The sequence below is a fragment of the Moschus berezovskii genome, chromosome 15, assembly GCF_049115385.1.
Source record: "Moschus berezovskii isolate FMDL1 chromosome 15, NW_MosBer_1.0, whole genome shotgun sequence".
In the NCBI taxonomy this organism is placed as follows: domain Eukaryota; kingdom Metazoa; phylum Chordata; class Mammalia; order Artiodactyla; family Moschidae; genus Moschus; species Moschus berezovskii.
In genome coordinates, this window is record NC_142474.1 from 42,599,669 (window position 1) to 42,616,143 (window position 16,475).

The 16,475-nt window shown below is 47.7% G+C and overlaps 1 protein-coding gene across 1 annotated transcript in view; it reads left to right on the top strand.

The window, feature by feature from the left end:
• NAPB (NSF attachment protein beta) overlaps window positions 1-16,475 on the top strand; it is a 37,158-nt gene that overhangs the window by 17,182 nt on the left and 3,501 nt on the right. Inside the window, exons 3-10 of the mRNA XM_055430917.2 lie at window positions 3,530-3,646; window positions 5,365-5,411; window positions 5,503-5,580; window positions 10,390-10,445; window positions 10,938-11,022; window positions 14,928-15,032; window positions 15,706-15,774; window positions 16,069-16,119. Of these exons, the coding sequence (XP_055286892.1) occupies window positions 3,530-3,646; window positions 5,365-5,411; window positions 5,503-5,580; window positions 10,390-10,445; window positions 10,938-11,022; window positions 14,928-15,032; window positions 15,706-15,774; window positions 16,069-16,119 (608 nt within the window). The remainder of the gene's footprint in view (window positions 1-3,529; window positions 3,647-5,364; window positions 5,412-5,502; window positions 5,581-10,389; window positions 10,446-10,937; window positions 11,023-14,927; window positions 15,033-15,705; window positions 15,775-16,068; window positions 16,120-16,475) is intronic.

The window sequence follows — 16,475 nt, forward strand, 5'->3', positions numbered from 1 at the left end:
GATGCCATGATCTTTGTTTTCTGAATGTTGAGCTTCAAGCCAACCTTTTCACTCTCCTCTTTCACTTTCATCAAGAGGCTTTTGAGTTCCTCATCAGATAAATAGAAATGCCTGCTTTTCTTTGCCTAAACCTTGGTGGAGACTTTCTAACCATACCTTACCCTGATAACTGATTGTGGTCCCCTGAGAAATGAGGCAGTGGGGGTGTTACTTCTAAACCCTGACAGACTCCTCATTTTCTAACATAATACTTTTATGCAGGGAAGGTACACAAGATGAAATCAGAATTCTTTTCATTATTCTGAGAGGGGGTGGCTCTTTTCTAACACTGATTCAAGAAGCAGAATCTTTTCTCTACCCCTGGAAAAAAAGAGGTTACATGAAGGGGTTTTTCTGTAGTGAAGGTGGACATGGCTTTTGACCAGGCAGGATGTGGGTCTCTGGCCCCGTTGAGCCTGCAGATGACCTGAAGTGGGGGGCCTTTCCCTCCCAAAGTGCGTTTGTTTCCCCAGGGGCTCTCCCAGCTTGATGGTGATGTCCGTGCCATGCCAAGTCATGTGAATGTAAGGTGTGCGATCTCTCCGCTTGTTTCTAAAGCAGATGCTTCCAAGTCAGTTCCATGAAGTAGATGCTGTTGGCCTAGATTGCCCCGAAAGGTCCTTTCTGGCTGTAAAATTCTTTTTAAGACATTTAGATAAGAAAGATATGTTCTGTTTCCAAAGTGCCTTTGCCCCTGAATTATAATGTATTTTAAAAGAGAGGAGAAAAGAGGATTAGTATTCATGTCTTTTTTTTGGTTCAGGTCCTGTCAGCGTTGTTGTTCAGTCGCTCAGTCATGTCTTAACTGCTTGCGACCCCACGGGCTGCAGCACACCAGGCTTCCCAGTCCTTCACCATTTCCCAGAGCCTGCTCAAACTCCTGTCCATTGAGTCAGTGATGTCATCCAGCCATCTCGTCTTCTGTCGTCCCCTTCTCCTCCTGTCCTCAATCCTGCCCAGCATCAGGGTCTTTTCTAATGAGTTGGCTCTTCGCTTCAGGTGGCCAAAGTTTTGAACCTTCAGGTTCAGCATCAGTCTTTCCAGTGAATATTCAGGTTTGATTTCCTTTAGGATGGACTGGTTGGATCTCCTTGCAGTCCAAGAGACTCTCAAGAAAAATCTTCTTCAACACCACAGTTCAAAAGCATCAGTTCTTCAGGGCTCAGCCGCCTTTATGATCCAACTTTCACATCCATACATGACTGTTGGAAGAACCAGGATCAGATCCTGTAATAATATGTAAAAAGTGATCTTATCTAAAAAGACCTTTTCCTTCCTTTATCTGGGGACCAAATGTTCTAACCTTTGAAAATTCCTTTCAGAGGAGCGTTACTGTTTATGTAACTGAAGGGGATATATGTGTATCCTCACCCCCACCCTTGTGATCTCTTGCCTGGCTGAGATCTCCCTGCTTCTTGACTTTACCTGTTTGTTTTAATGAAGAAACCAAAGTAGCCCTGTTAAATCTCTAGTCAGGTCATGTAATCTCAGAGCAGAGCTATAATCCTTCAAGGTGGCCTTCAGAGTCTGGCTGGTCTCCCATCCTCTCCTTACTCTGGACGCTTCTCCTACCCGCTCACTCCTTCCCCAGCTCCCTCGTCTGACTCTGCCTGTGCTGTGTCCTCCCTCTGACACTGTCTTCCCCACAGTAGGGTGTGGCTGGTCCTTGTTTTCGTCCAGGCCCTTCTACAAATGTCATCATCCTCTTAGTGAGGTCTCTCCTGGTCATCCCTGGCAGTCCACTCTTCTGGAAAGCCCCTTCCCCTCTTCCCCGATGCCCTTACCACCATCTAGCAAAAATAAGTGAAGTCCATTTGTTCGTCTGTATTGTCTGTGCTTTTATTATGTGCTGTCCCTCCCCGGAACATAAACCTTGGAAGGCCAGCGTGTTTCTGTGCTTTCTCTCTGCCTAGGTTCCTTGAATTTGGGACTAAGAGATACCACTGTTTATAAAATAAACAACAAGGATCAACCGTTTATCACAAGGAACTATACTAGGTATTTTGTAATAACCTATAAAGGAAGAGAGTCTAAAAATGAATATATACACACACACATAACTGAAACAATTTGCTGTACATCTGAAACTAACACAACATTGTGAATCTACTATACCTCAATTTTAAAAGTGGTTCAAAGAGGAAATAATAAACTGAAAGAAAATCAGGTTCTTTGAAATGGTTTCCATGTTTCTGTGGTGGTAATCATGATACCACTGCATCTCATCTCTTTATAGTTATTTTATGAGGATAAAAGAATTTGTCAGATTTGTCTACTGACCTGCTTTTGGGAGATCATCCTGGCAGGAATTAGACGTTTACAGTTGAGGAAACTGGATCTGAGAAGGTGTGCAACTTTATTTTGATAATATGCTCCTTTAAATATACTTCTACATTGGTAGAGACAGAGGTTAGTGGTGTTTGGAATGAGTGCTCAGATGAAAAGGTGAGCTAGCAGCTTGTTTTGGAAGGTGGGAGCGTGAAATTGTCAATTCAGTGCTTTCAATACTGTTCAGGGAAGTGGAGCCAGCCCGGGAGAGCCTGCGTGCTATGCTGTTAGCCACAGCCAGGAAGGGATGGAACACCATTAGTTCTGGGATGGCCAGCATAGATAAACTGTCAAAAAATGAAATTACTGGTGGGAAGAGGAGGATTAAGTTGTAAAAGAAATGACGACATTTCAACCTGGCAAAGCACAGGTGTGCTCTGAGGGCAGCTATGCATGTGGTTATGAAAATGGCTAGCACATGAGTGTGTTTCTGGGACCACGCTGTCCTGAGCACTCTGCCTAGAAGGTCCGAGTGATGCTACACATTTCTGAGACCCAACTCATCAGAGCTGCTCTTGGGCTGTCGCATTCCTGAACTGTGGTGGGAAGTTTCCAGCTTCCCAGAGGTCCTGGGTGCCTGCCCACCACTTGGCAGCAGCTTGGACCCTCCTCTGGGCTGCCAGGTTCATGATCCACAAAGGTAGGGGTCAAGGCCTGGTGGGCAGGCTTCTCCAGTCCCACCTCCAGTCTTGGGCCAGCGTTGGCTCAGACCGGCAGGGCCCAGGCTACACTGGTGGGTCCATGTCTTCAGAAGTGCCTGGAGGTCCTCTCGTCCTGTGCAGAGCAAGACTTGAAGCTGGGTGGTCTGATTTGGGGCCTTCTGCTGCCTCTTCTCATGTTGCCGTTTCTCCGGCTGTGACAGCCGAGTCAGTGGAAATGGACCCTCCCAGCTTCATGCCACCTCGGAGACGCCCCATCAGTGTGGGGCCTGCACTGGGGATGGAGCTGAATGCTGAATGCGCAGTGTGGAAGGAGGCCTGAGGCTGAGAGCAGCACTTGTTGCTGGCCGCTGGGTCCTGGGCATCTTTGTGGCCACTGGAGGTCACTGGGTCACATGCACGTGTGCTGCCATCAGGACGGGGCATTCCCCAGGCATGGGCTGGAGCAGGGCTGCCCTGAGGGTGGCTGCTCCTGTGTTGACTCACCCATGTGTTGTCTTCAGCTGCAGGAAATGCATTCTGTCAAGCCGCCAAGCTCCACATGCAGCTGCAGAGCAAACACGACTCAGCCACCAGCTTTGTGGACGCCGGGAATGCCTACAAGAAAGCGGACCCCCAAGGTGAGCCTCGCACCCCCCAGATCTCCTGTGAGTTCTGCTACTGGAGGGAGACGCACTCCTGGACAGTGGAGATTTGGAGGTTTTTAACTCTGATTGAAGTTTCTGTGGAGAAAATCTGTTAAATTTATCCTGTTGTCAATACCGTCTTCTTAAACACTATCTGTGCTGCATTGTGGACAGTTTTTTGGAAATTAGCTTTTACTTTATCTAAGTCTTCTAATGTTAATTTCATGAATGTGTACCTCGCCCACTAAGGGAAACAAAAGTTCATTCCCTTATTTTGGAATAGTGTATGTGGAGATGCAGTGAACGGCAGGTCATAAAATCCGGTAATTACAAACAGTTCATACACACAGCATTCATCTGACTTTTTTAGTATACGTGCTGCCAAAGCAAGTACTATCTGACTATTTTCAAAAGCATTTTTCCAAGTGTTGGTTTTGAGGAAAGAATAACCTTGGGCATTTGAAGTGATGAAGTTTTTCAGATGTCCTTTGTTTTTGAGTTGGAGAAGCATGCACTCTGCAACTGAAGGCCTGACCTCGCGCCACACATGCCCTGTGGTTGTGGGATCGCCCTCCTGTTTCAGCAGCCCATTTTAACACAGAAATCCCGAGTTTCCTGACAGTCTCACAGTGAAGTAAGGGCTGTGGTGTAAGGATTAGCTGTAGCTTATTTCCAAAGGGAAGCACTGGGCACAGCCCAAGTGCACAGTGGAGTCACTGCACGTCAGCATGCCGTGCCACACCCACGCGGTGAGGCACTCAAGCCCTGACGTCCAGGAGGCCCTGCGACCTGGGACGTTTGCACAGCAACTGAGGGACCACAGTGAGCTGAAATCTCAGGTTCACAAAAAGCGTGTGCTCATGGAAATGCGTCCAGAAAACGGGGGAAAAGGGCATCAAATTCCTAGCTGGGGGACTGAGTGGGATTTTGTGGGTAGCTCTTCAATTTTCCTGTATTTTTAAAGGCACATCTATCCATATTTCTTATGCAGGTTGGGGGAAATCTCTTTCATTGTCACTAATCTACTTATTTTCCTGATTCTTCCATTGGGTCTTTTTGCTTTGCTGCCTCTCCAGAGCAGAAGCGGTGCCCTGGGCGCTGCCAGCTGCATGCCCATGTTGTAAACGTCTCTGCTCTGTGAGGTGGGCACTCATTGGTCCTGTGTGCCCGAGTTGTAAATGCCTCTGCTCTGTGAGGCTCACTGTTTTGGGAAATTGGTGTTATTCATGAGCTATCATGTTTATTAGACTTTTTTTCCTGTTGATATTTGTTAGTACACCGAAAGTTAGCATCTTCTAACCCTGTACAAAAGTAATTGTCTTCCAAAATCACTGCATACACGTGATGTCAGTGAGGAAGGAGCTGCCCTCAGGTTTTAGTGGATAGATGGATGGGTGTTGATGCTGGCTCCGGCTCCATTGTCCTGTCTTCATGATGCAGGCTTCCTCGTGAGGTCCTCAGGGTCAGGGTAGGCGTCACTGAGCCAGCCTCCCCTCCCCACCCTGCCCTCTCTGATGCTGCAGCCGCTGTGTACTGGCTCGTGGAGGGGCCGGGCATATGCAGACGCGTGTTTGCTTCTTTCCAACCACCCTGCCTCCCCTTTGCCCCAGCAGGGCCGCCTTAGTGGTCTAGAAGCCCCCAGGAAGACAGGCTTAGCAAACCCTCTGACTGAATGGATTTTTCATTGTTTCTCTTGAATGCCTTCGCTTCAGAGGCTATCAACTGCTTAAATGCAGCCATCGACATTTACACAGACATGGTAAGACCTGCCTTGCTTGAACGGCCGTGGGGTGGAGCCCTCAAGACGGCTCACGGTTAACCGGGATGTGACCACTCTGTTTCTTCCCCAGGGAAGGTTCACAATTGCGGCCAAGCACCACATCACCATCGCGGAGATCTACGAGACAGAGCTGGTGGACATTGAGAAGGTGCGCAGATGGCGGGAGCTGGTGGGCGGGGACCCCAGGCGCCCCTGCGGTGGGGATGTGAGGGCAGAGGGAAGCACATGCAGGTGGGGTCCCGTGGAGACCTCAGGTGGTGGCGGGAGGGAAACCCCTTGCCAGGGCCCCAGGCTGCCTTTGCTCAGATTTGGGACAGCATTTGTGTAAAACTGAGCACCATGGGCAGCAGGCACGCATCAGGGAGGAATGGCTGGTTCTGTCGGTGGTGGATGCTGAGCTCAGAGATCACCTTTATCCCATGCCTGCTTCCGCCCTGGACTGTTGTCACTCTTGCTTCCTGTTTCACCTCTCCCTTGGCCACTGGATCGTGGTCCTGCCTGGTGCTCTCACCCTGCCCATGGCTGCTTCCTTCTCTTCTCTGGGGCTGGGCTCTCATCCCCTCCCTGCCCTCGCTCCCGTGGTCCTCGGTGCTCAGACAGCTTCACGGCATGAAGTGCTCTGCGTCTGGCAGCAGCTCGTCCGCGTCAGCAGTGATTCATGTGGTTTCTCCACTACTTTCAGCCTCGGGCCCCGCCTCCTCACCCAGCACCTCTCCCCCTGCCGTGCTCCCCTGCTCCTCGTGTGGTGGCCACCCTGACCTCTCTGGAGCCTCTCACGTGTCAGGCGTGTTCTGCTTCAGGGCCTGTGACTGCTGTTCCCTTTGCTCTGAGCTCTTCCACCACATGTCAGTTCTCCTGCAGAGCTTTGCCATTTGATACTGTGATGGAAACTCTCCCAGCCGCCTCATGAAAACTGGGACCTCTGCCCTCTTCAGGAGACACCCATTGCCCCCCACCTCGGGGCCCCCTTACAGGTGCTCTGACAGCCCGCTCACCACCCCCGTCTTGCTCTCTCCCTCCACTGCAGTGGGTACCCCACACCGGCCCGAGCCTGCCTCTGGTATACCAGAGTGTCTGAGACCCTGGCTCTGCTGAGTAAGCCGAGGGTGCCTTCCCCATGAGAGCAGATGGGGTCCCTGGTGGGGTGGCCCCTCAGGACTGCTGTGGGATGGGCTGCTTCCCCCTCTGACTTCACGGGAATGCCCCTGGTGGTCACGCGGCTCAGAGCTCACTGGCCTGTGTCATGGACTGTCTCTGGGCCATCACTGTCGTACTGTGCCCTGCTCTTCTCCACCCTTAGACCTTGTCCACATCAGGACCACATGTCTCCTGGGGAGGTTTTCTCTGACCCAGGAGCAGGTGGTGAACCCCAGCCCTGTGCCCGTCTTTGGGACTCTGCGTCTACAGAGTCGATGGCAGAGCAGGAGTAGCAGGGCCGGGAAGCTTGGCTGGTCAGGGTGTCTAGAGCAGGGTTGGTCTTTACTGAGTCTGAGCTGTCCTGAGAAGGGTGAGTGCTGGTGGGTAGAGCGTCCAGCCAGCCGAGGCTGCTGTATCCTCTCCTGACCTCAGCGTTCAGTTTTCGGTCTGAAGGGCGAGGTCTCAGGCAGCCTTTTCACCACATGCATCTCTGTGAGATTCAGGGCGGCTAAAACGATCTGTGGTGAACTCCTGGTTTTCTTTTTGTTAAACAATGTTGACAGTTTGTCACGGGAGTTTCTGCAGCCCGTCACGTCACCCCCAGTGCTCCTGCTGTTCTGCCAGTTGCTCATGGGCCCTGACGGGGTTGGGGGTGTCAGGGTCAGGGGTGTCAATGGTGTGGGCTGAAGGCACGTGGAGCAGCTTGCCTCTCCTTTGGGCTCCTGTGTCTAGAAACGTCCTTGCCCTCGCCTCCCTGGAGGGACTCTCTAGATTGGGTCGGTGGCGCACGACATTTTTTGAAAAATCAGTTATACTAAGGCACCTTGTGTCTGATTCATTCTTGAGTGAGTTTCTTCCCTGTTAATGTGGCCACAGTGTGTCCCTGGTTCACTCGGATTTTAGCCAGCGAACGGGGACATGTGAAGTTCCATTAACTTATTTCTCCTTTGACTTGAAGTAAAACATTAATACTGTAACAGTCCATGATCATCAGTGACCCAGAGGAGCCCTGGTTCAGGTCCCTGGAGAATGGGGTTTCTCTTGTATGTGTTAGCATAGAGTAGGTGTCAGTAGGGTAGGGTAGGCTTCTCAGGGTGTAGGTTCTAAAAGAATGATCCATCCAAAGGCTGTTTTACCTACACAGTGGGCTCTAGAGCTTGACTCTCAGCCACTGTGTTGTCTGTAAGGCCCTGGTGGTGACCGCGGTCCTGGAGCCCCATCTCTGCCTGGAGGGCCCAGTGCTCTCCAGCATGCTGCGGCTTATCAGGCTCCCCAGGGAGGAGTATAGTGATTGCTTTATCCAAATTAGAGGGTATTGATTTTGTCTGGATTCATTGTTACATACGCTGTTGTTCTTGATAGTTGTGTTCTACTTCTGATATTTATTATCATCCTTGAGGGCTTCCCAGGTGGTACTAGTGGTAAAGAATCCTCCTGCCAATGCAGGAGACACAAGAGATGTGGGTTCAATCCCTGAGTCGGGAAGATCTCCTGGAGAAGGGCATGGCAACCCACTCCAGTATTCTTGCCTGGGGAATTCCATGGACTGAAGCACTTGGCGGGCTACAGTCGATGGAGTCGCAAAGAGTCAGACATGGCTGAAGCGACTGAGTACGCAGGCACGCCCTCCAGAAGTCTCCGTGCTCTAGGCTAGCCCTGCTCCTCAGATTTTGAGCGGTGAGAGCAGAAAGGTGAGTAGTTTGCTCCCTCCTTGGAGAGAGGGCACACAGCCTGGTTCCCTGCACGGTGACTTGGTCTTGTTTCCCATACTTATCCCATCATTACAATGGGAAGGAGTGCCAAATACTTTAGAGGATGCAGACAATTCAGAGACGATGTTTGATTAGTTAGAAATTCCTGGAAAACCTGGTGGTATCGTAACCAGGGCTGCCTGTGAAGTACAACTGCCTTTGTCCGTTCAGCACCTGTTTGCTGAGCACTTGCTGTGACAGGCATCGCACTGGGCCTGCCTACCCTCAGCATTCACAGGGTCGTGGGAGAGGAAAGTCCTTGGGAGTGTATGTGTGTGATGGCTCTGCCCCCGCTCCAAAGGAGTGGATTCCAGGTGTTTCTTTCAGGCATATGTTTTTTTAATGGCTGTTTTTAAATGTGCTGTTTCATAAAGAACTTTTCATATTGATACTTCCTGTCATTATTCTTCCTCTTAGCACAGTAGCCCATCATATTCAATCACTTAAGTTGTTCCCAGTTTTTCTCCTATTATCAGTTATACTCAGAAAACTTGGGAGCGTGTTAGTGAGGGAGGGCTGCATGGCTGACCCGTAGACCCCAAATGTCGTGACTCCACACAGAAGTGTCTGCTTCACAAATGGACTCCGGTACCCTGCAGTCCAGTCGAGGCTGATGTGGCTCCAGAGGTGGCTCTGCTCCCTGGTCGTTCCGCCACCGCCTGCGGGAGAGGGCCCAAGGCCCTGCAGTCAGCTCTGGGGGATTCCCAGTGACCCCAGCCGAGGGTTCTTCTGATGGGGTTCTCCTGCATCCCCATGCCCCCCTCTCAGATCCTTGGGGCTGCCCTGCAGACACTGAGCTGCTGGCCTGAGTCCACATCAGGCCTTGCCTCCTCTCCACGCCTTGGGTGAACCTGGATGTGTAAGGCAGGAGTGTGTACATCTACTGCCTGTTTACACCTACAAACTAAGGACGGTCCTTACATTTGTGATCGGTGGTGGGAAGGACACTGCATGGCACCTAAAGTGTGTGGGGTTGAAATTCCACCATCCACAGTCAGGTCTCCAGGTACAGCCCTGCCTGTTCACGCCCGTGTCCTTGGTGGCGGCCTCTGTGCTGCTGTGGGAGAGCCCCGGGTTCAACGGATGGAATGGCTCACGAAGCTGTTGTGTGTGTCATGAGACCTGCTGCAGACCCGCTTGGCCCACCCCTGCTGAAAACGCCATCTGACTTCTCTTGCCAGTTGAGGTATAGAAGACGCTGGCCTTTTCAGTCTTAGGAGGTTCTGTCCTTGTATAATTGCCTACAAACGAACTGATCTTTCCAGAGTTCGTCTCTCTTATGAAACCTTGCTGAAAACCAGGCACTGTTGTCTGTCTCTTCCCTTAGCGTTCCTGCTCCAGCAGCGTGGGTTCTGCTTTGAGTCGTCGGGTGCTTTATTTCACTGTGTCTTATGCCACAGCGTGACCAGGGCTTCTGGCTCTCCAGACTGCAGCCTGTTTCCTCTCCTCCTGACAGTTCACAGCACCCCCATCTAGAGGGAAGGCAACACCCTGATTCTACAGGGTCCCTCGGTCTCGTAGGAATGTCTGTGCTGCTGCAGCAAGCCATAGAGCTGAGTGGAAGAGCTCAACTCTGTCACCACTTAGGGTTTGGCAGTGGTGGGGACACCACTTGGGAACCAGGCTGACAGAAGGGCTGTCATCTTCAATTTATGGCTTCCAGCATCACTAGACGCTGTCACTGCCTTCAGCTCATAGGAAGGGGACAGGCCTGGAGAAGGCTGCAGAGTCTGCTATATGGACCACGCCTGGAGGTGGGCCACAGCATGTCTGCTGACATCCCCTTGGAGAGGATGGGTCCCGTGGCTGCCCCTGACTGCCACAGACCTGGGGAAGTGGGGTGGTGGGCATTTGTCTGCTTGGGGAGTCAGGAAGAAGAGAGTCTGTTGGATGGCAAGCCACCTTCCACCAGGTTTCTGGAAGCACGTGCTTTCTTGTGTTCCCAAGATAAAGCAAGCCGGGCTATGCACATTGTGCTGCTGAAATGGGTTTTTGTAGGAAAAATACCTGTGCAAATGTAAATGCAACTTTTCAAACAAGTAGTTTGAATAAAATGTGTGTGTTTTCAGGCTATCGCCCATTATGAACAATCAGCCGATTATTACAAGGGGGAGGAATCCAACAGGCAAGTATTGTTTTTCTTACAATTTTGTGATATGTGATGAATGGTTCTGATCATTTTATGATGTATGAGGAAAGGTTCTGATAGATTTGTGTCGTGTGGTGAAAGGTTCTGATAGATTTGTGTCATGTGATGAAAGGTTCTGACAGTTTTGTGATGTGATGAAAGGTTCTGATAGATTTGTGACGTGATGAAAGGTTCTGACAGTTTTGTGACGTGATGAAAGCTTCTGATAGATTTGTGACATGTGATGAAAGCTTCTCATAGATTTGTGATGTTTGATGAAAGGTTCTGACAGTTGTGTGACATGTAATGAAAGGGTCTGACAGTTTTGTGATGTGTGATGAAAGGTTCTGACAGTTTTGTGATGTGTGATGAAAGGCAAACCTCCACTTTTTCTCTGGGAGTCTTTTGCATTGGACCTGGCGAAGGTGCGCTGAGGTGTCTTGTCATTTTTCTCTGGGACTGTCACCGTGCCCTGGTTCTTGGTTTCAGCTCAGCTAACAAGTGTTTGCTGAAAGTGGCCGCGTACGCCGCCCAGCTGGAGCAGTACCAGAAGGCCATCGAGATCTTTGAGCAGGTGAGGTTGCTCTCTGCGCAGGTTCGAGCAGAAGGCCTGCTGGAGTTCGTGTGCTAGTATTTTGTTCAGGATTTTGCATCATGTATTCATATGGGCTGTTGATCTTTAATTTTTTCTTTTGATGGCTTTGACTTCGGTAGCAAGGTAATACTGGCCTCAGAATGAGTTAGAAAGAGTTCTCTTCTCCTGTTTTCTAGAAGAGTTTGTAGAGGACTGGTGTTAATTCTTTAGGTACTTGGTAGAATTCAGTGGTTTTCTGTATTGTTTTCTGTTTTCATCACTTCCTTCTGTTATCCTGATTTCTATCCTCTGCTTTCTTTGGATTTATTTTGCTCTTCTCTTTTAGGGTGTTGATGGTGGAAGCTTAACTTCTTGATTTCCTCTTTGTTGTGTGGGCATTTTAATGCTATCAGTTTCCCTCTCTGTGCTGCTCTGTCTGTCACGATTCCGTTACATTGTTTTATCTTTATTTATTTTTATAATAGCAGTAAATAATTTATTGATTTCCCTGGGTTTTTTAATAAGTGTTTTGTTTAGTTTCCAAGTGTTTGGAGATGTCCCTGTTATCTTTCTTTTTGGTTTCTAGTTTGATCCTGTTGCGGCTGGGAAGTGCAGTCTGTGTGATTTCAGTCCTTGTAAGTGTACTTTATGTTCCGTGGTAATGCTGTTGCTGGGTGACATGTTCTACAGATGTTGATAAGCTGCTTGTGGTTGATGGTGTTGGGTTCTTCTGTATTCTTGCCGATTTTCTGTTTCTGTTGTTGAGAGTGGAGTGTTGCAGTCTCTATCATTGTGGATTTGTCTAACTTGCATTTCTGTCTTTGCTTCACGTTATTTGCAGCTCTGTTTGCTGCATACTTATTTAGGATTGCTGTGTCTTGCTGCATTGGCCCTTTTATCATTAGTTTCTGTCTCTGGTAATTCTGTTTGCTCTGAAGTCTTTCAGTTCCGTTCAGTTCAGTTCAGTTCAGTCGCTCAGTCGTGTCCGACTCTTTGCGACCCCATGAATCACAGCACGCCAGGCCTCCCTGTCCATCACCAACTCCTGGAGTTCACTCATACTCATGTCCATCGAGTTGGTGATGCCATCCAGCCATCTCATTCTCTGTTGTCCCCTTCTCCTCCCGCCCCCAATCCTTCCCAGCATCAGAGTCTTTTCCAGTGAGTCAACTCTTCGCATGAGGTGGCCAAAGTATTGGAGTTTCAGCTTTAGCATCAGTCCTTCCAATGAACACCCAGGATTGATCTACTTTAGAATGGACTGGTTGGATCTCCTTGCAGTCCAAGGGACTCTCAAGAGTCTTCTCCAACACCACAGTTCAAAAGCATCAATTCTTCGGCAATCAGCTTTCTTCACAGTCCAACTCTCACATCCATACATGACCACTGGGGAAACCATAGTCTTGACTAGACTTTATCTGATACTAAATATAGCCTCTCCTGCTTTCTTTTGATTAATGTGTATATGACATATCTTTATGCATTCTTTTTCTTTCACCCTGCCTATGTTGTTGCAGTTGAAGTGAGTTTGTTGTAGACAGCATAGAGTTAGGTCTTGTTTTTAAATCTACTCTGCCAGTTTCTTTTACTTGGTATATTTGGACCATTCACATTTAATGTAATTATTGACGTATTACAACTGAAGTCAGCCATTTTATTTTTTTGTTTTCTGTTTATCCTCTGTTTTTTGTTTTACTGTTTCTTTTTTCCTGCCTTCTAGGGGGCTGTTTGATTTCCTAAAGTATTTTTCAGTATCTCTCTCTAAATAGCCTTTGTAGTGTTTTGCTCTAGGTCTTACATTTACATACTGTATCACAGGGTAATGATGTCATTTTTTTCAGTTCCAATGAAATATAGAAACCTTACCTTACTTTCTATTCCTTTATCCTCCCCCATTCAATATATAATTGTCTTTAGTATTTCCTCTACATACTTTTAGAAATGCATCAGTCACTATTACAATTTTTACTTTAGTCACCCAATTTAATTTACAAAACTGAAGAGGAGAAGAAAGGCCCATCGTATTTTCCCATATCTTGCTTACTGTGTTCTTTCTTCTTGATGTTTCAGTATCTCTTCCTGTATTTTGTTCTACTTGGAGGGCAGTGTTTGCCATTCTTTTAGGGTAGGTCTGCTGGTGACACATTCTCCTGGGATCTCTTCACCTGTGAATGTTTTGATTTCCCCTTCATTCCTGAAGCTGGGTATACAGTTTTCCCTGGGTATACAATTCTGGGTTGACAGCTCTTTTTCAGCACTTGAGAAATGTACCCTTATGACTGGCTCAGTTTCTGATGAGAGGTTTACTGTCATTCAGGCTGTTTTCCCTGTAGGTGTGGTGGTGTTTCTGTCACTTTCAAAATGTTTTCCTTTGTCTTCAGTTTTCAGAAGTTTGTATGGCTTAACAAGGGTGTTTTTGCTTTGATTTTGTTTGGAATCACTAAACTTCTGGAATCTGTCGGTTTACATTTCTTGCCAAATTTAGACAATTTTCAGCTACTATATTTTCAAGTGATTTTTAGCCACTCCTTTCTCTCGCCTTCTGGGACTCAGACGGCCCAGATGTCAGGCCTTGTTTTATCGTCACATACACCCCAGTGCTCTGTTCCTCTTCTTCTCAGTCTGTCTTCTCGCTACTGTTCAGACCGAGTAATTTCTAATGTTCTACCATCAGTTCTCTGAGTCTTCCCTCTCTTCCATGGGTTCTGCTGTTGAACCCATCCATTTTTTATGTCAGGTATTATGTATTTTAGTTCTGAAGTTTCTGCTCATTTCTTCTTTGTATCTCCTAGGGCTTTTTGCTGAGATTTTTTTTTTCTTTCTTTATTGATGCTTAGGTTTTCACTCTGGTCTCAAGCACTGTTGTAGTGGCCGGTGGAAACATTTTAGGAGGATTCCTTTAACATCTGTTAGACAATTCTAACATCTCTTCTATATGAGAACTATTGTTTATTAGTTGCCCTTTTTTTCATTCAACCTGAGTTGTTCCCTTTTCTTGGTATTGCAAGTGAGTCTTACTTGAAAACTGGGTATTTTCACATTGTGTTATAGGACAGGGTCTTGTTTAAACTTCCTCTCTCAGCTGGTTCTTTGACACTGAAGAGGTATGGCTTGTTCCTGCCAGGTGGAGGTGTAGGGCCAGGCTCCCCACCCGGCCTCCTGGTTCCTAGCAGGTGATGGTAAAGCCAGGCACGCTGGGAGGTGAGGATGCCTCATTCCCTCTGTGGTGGGGGCACAGGCTGGCTCCTAGTTGGCTCCCTTGGCAGGAGAGTTGAGCGCTCCGCCCAGTCCCAGGAGGACAAGCATCCCGTCTCTCTCTTTGGCTTTTACTGCTGTGGGTGGGGTGGATCAGCTCAGGTATCATCTGAACCTTCCGTCTTGTGCACTGCTCCTCTCCTGGTCCTCTGGCTGGAGAAAGCAGACTTCCGTCTATTCCCTCACTCTTTTATTTTTTTCTTTGCCGCACCCGCTGGCATTTATGGGTTGTTGGCTTTTTCTGTTTCAAGTCAGGGGTTTATGCAAGAAAAAGCAGGCAACTCCCTGCCATTTGCCCTGTGCCCCATGCTGGTCTGCTCTTCTCTTACCTTTTCGTCTCTGACATTAGTTTTCTATAACAGGATCAAGGCTTTTAGTTGTACTTAGCAGGAGGGACAGAAGACAGCGTGTCGTTCTATCATCCTGGACATGGAATTCTCAGTTGCTTTTAACAGGTTCAGCACTTAATGTCTCAAATACTGTTCCTGTCTAGTAACATTTCTGGTACATGACTTTGGGTTAAAAGAAAGGATTTCATAGCTACTCTAACATAAGACGCAGAGAGAGCACTTGCTAAAGAGCAGGTGAGGGTCAGCGTGCTTTTTGTAGGAAAGCCAACTTTTTCACTCTGATCCCACTTTCTTGCCTAGATTGGGGCCAACACCATGGATAACCCTCTGTTGAAGTACAGTGCAAAGGATTACTTCTTTAAAGCCGCCCTCTGCCACTTCATAGTGGATGAGCTGAACGCCAAGGTGAGGTGCCCTGAGGCACAGCTTCTGATGTGCTTCATTCACCCTGAATGTGGGTGCTCAGCTGTTGTCCAGAGCAAAACTGCGCTGTATCCATGAGAAACAAGACAGGGATGAGTCCCTGACCCCACCCTGGCTGTCCCACGGCTGCTGGAATCCCAGCTGTCAAGGCTCTTAAGTTAAAGCAACCCAGGGGCCACACCTTGTTCAGTAATTTGGCTTAAAGAAATCAGGGGGCTGAGGGGAGACAGGAAAAGTAGAATCATGTCTTTTTTAAACTCAGAAGTGGAGTTGGAGTGAGGATTGGGAGAAGTGAAAAGCAGAGTGAAGGCTGGATGCAGAGGTGGGGACAGGGTTGGGGTTCGGGCCCTGGCGTCTGGGCACAGCGTCCGTCCAGTGCACGAGAGCAGATGCCTGCCCTGGGAGGTCTGACGATGACATCTGTCTTGAGTGGTCTTCTCCACAGCAGCCTCTTTCAGAAAAACTGGTTTAGAAGTTTATTCTTAACTGAAATTGAAATTCAAAATAAGTAGATTTGATCAGTACAGGTTGCTTTTGATGTTGAGTGTAACAGTTAAACAGGATGTAAATAAATTGTGTTGATGTTAATAGAACGTCACAGCTTCATTTTCTGGTTCAGTGACTCAGATGTTAACCAAGTGGTTTTCTTCCCCAGCTTGCTCTTGAGAAATACGAGGAAATGTTTCCAGCATTCACTGACTCTAGAGAATGCAAATTACTGAAAGTGAGTAAGTGGGATTGGAATCTAGCAACGTTTTAACCCTGTGAAGCCATGAGTCCTGCTCTCGCACGCTAGGCCTCAGATGCCGTTAGGGTCGGGTGCACACCATGCTGTGGATTGGGTGGATCAGAAATGTTAGCACAAGGCTGGATCCCTGACCTGGGTGCCTCTTGTATTTGAAAACTTCCCCATTTTTGTAAGTTATTTGGCTATAACAGTTAGTGTATTAAGAAGGCTATTTCTCTGTTTATTCACTTTTTAGCCAACCAAGATAATTTTTCTGTATTATATTCCCAGAAACTTCTAGAAGCTCATGAAGAACAGAACAGTGAAGCTTACACAGAAGCAGTAAGTTCCCCTTTGGGATTTAGTGTGTTCTCTGAAAGTTTACATTGTAGGTACAACTTCTCTTTTTCATCGTGTAAATGCTAAACATCTATTTGGACATTATTGTGCTATACCTGTGTTATTTTCCAAAAGAAATGTTTTTAGATTCCACCAACCGTCAAAATTAAGACAGTCTATGAACTCTGCTGACTTTAGCTGCAAGGCAAATATATATCACATACAGTTAATGATTTATTTGGATATTTTCTGTGGAAGATAATCTGATCATAAGTGTGAAGTAATATCAGTTAAATCAGTTAAATTTAAAACATACAAATAAAGCAGTGAGAGTTTGTTATATTCTTGGCATAAAATGG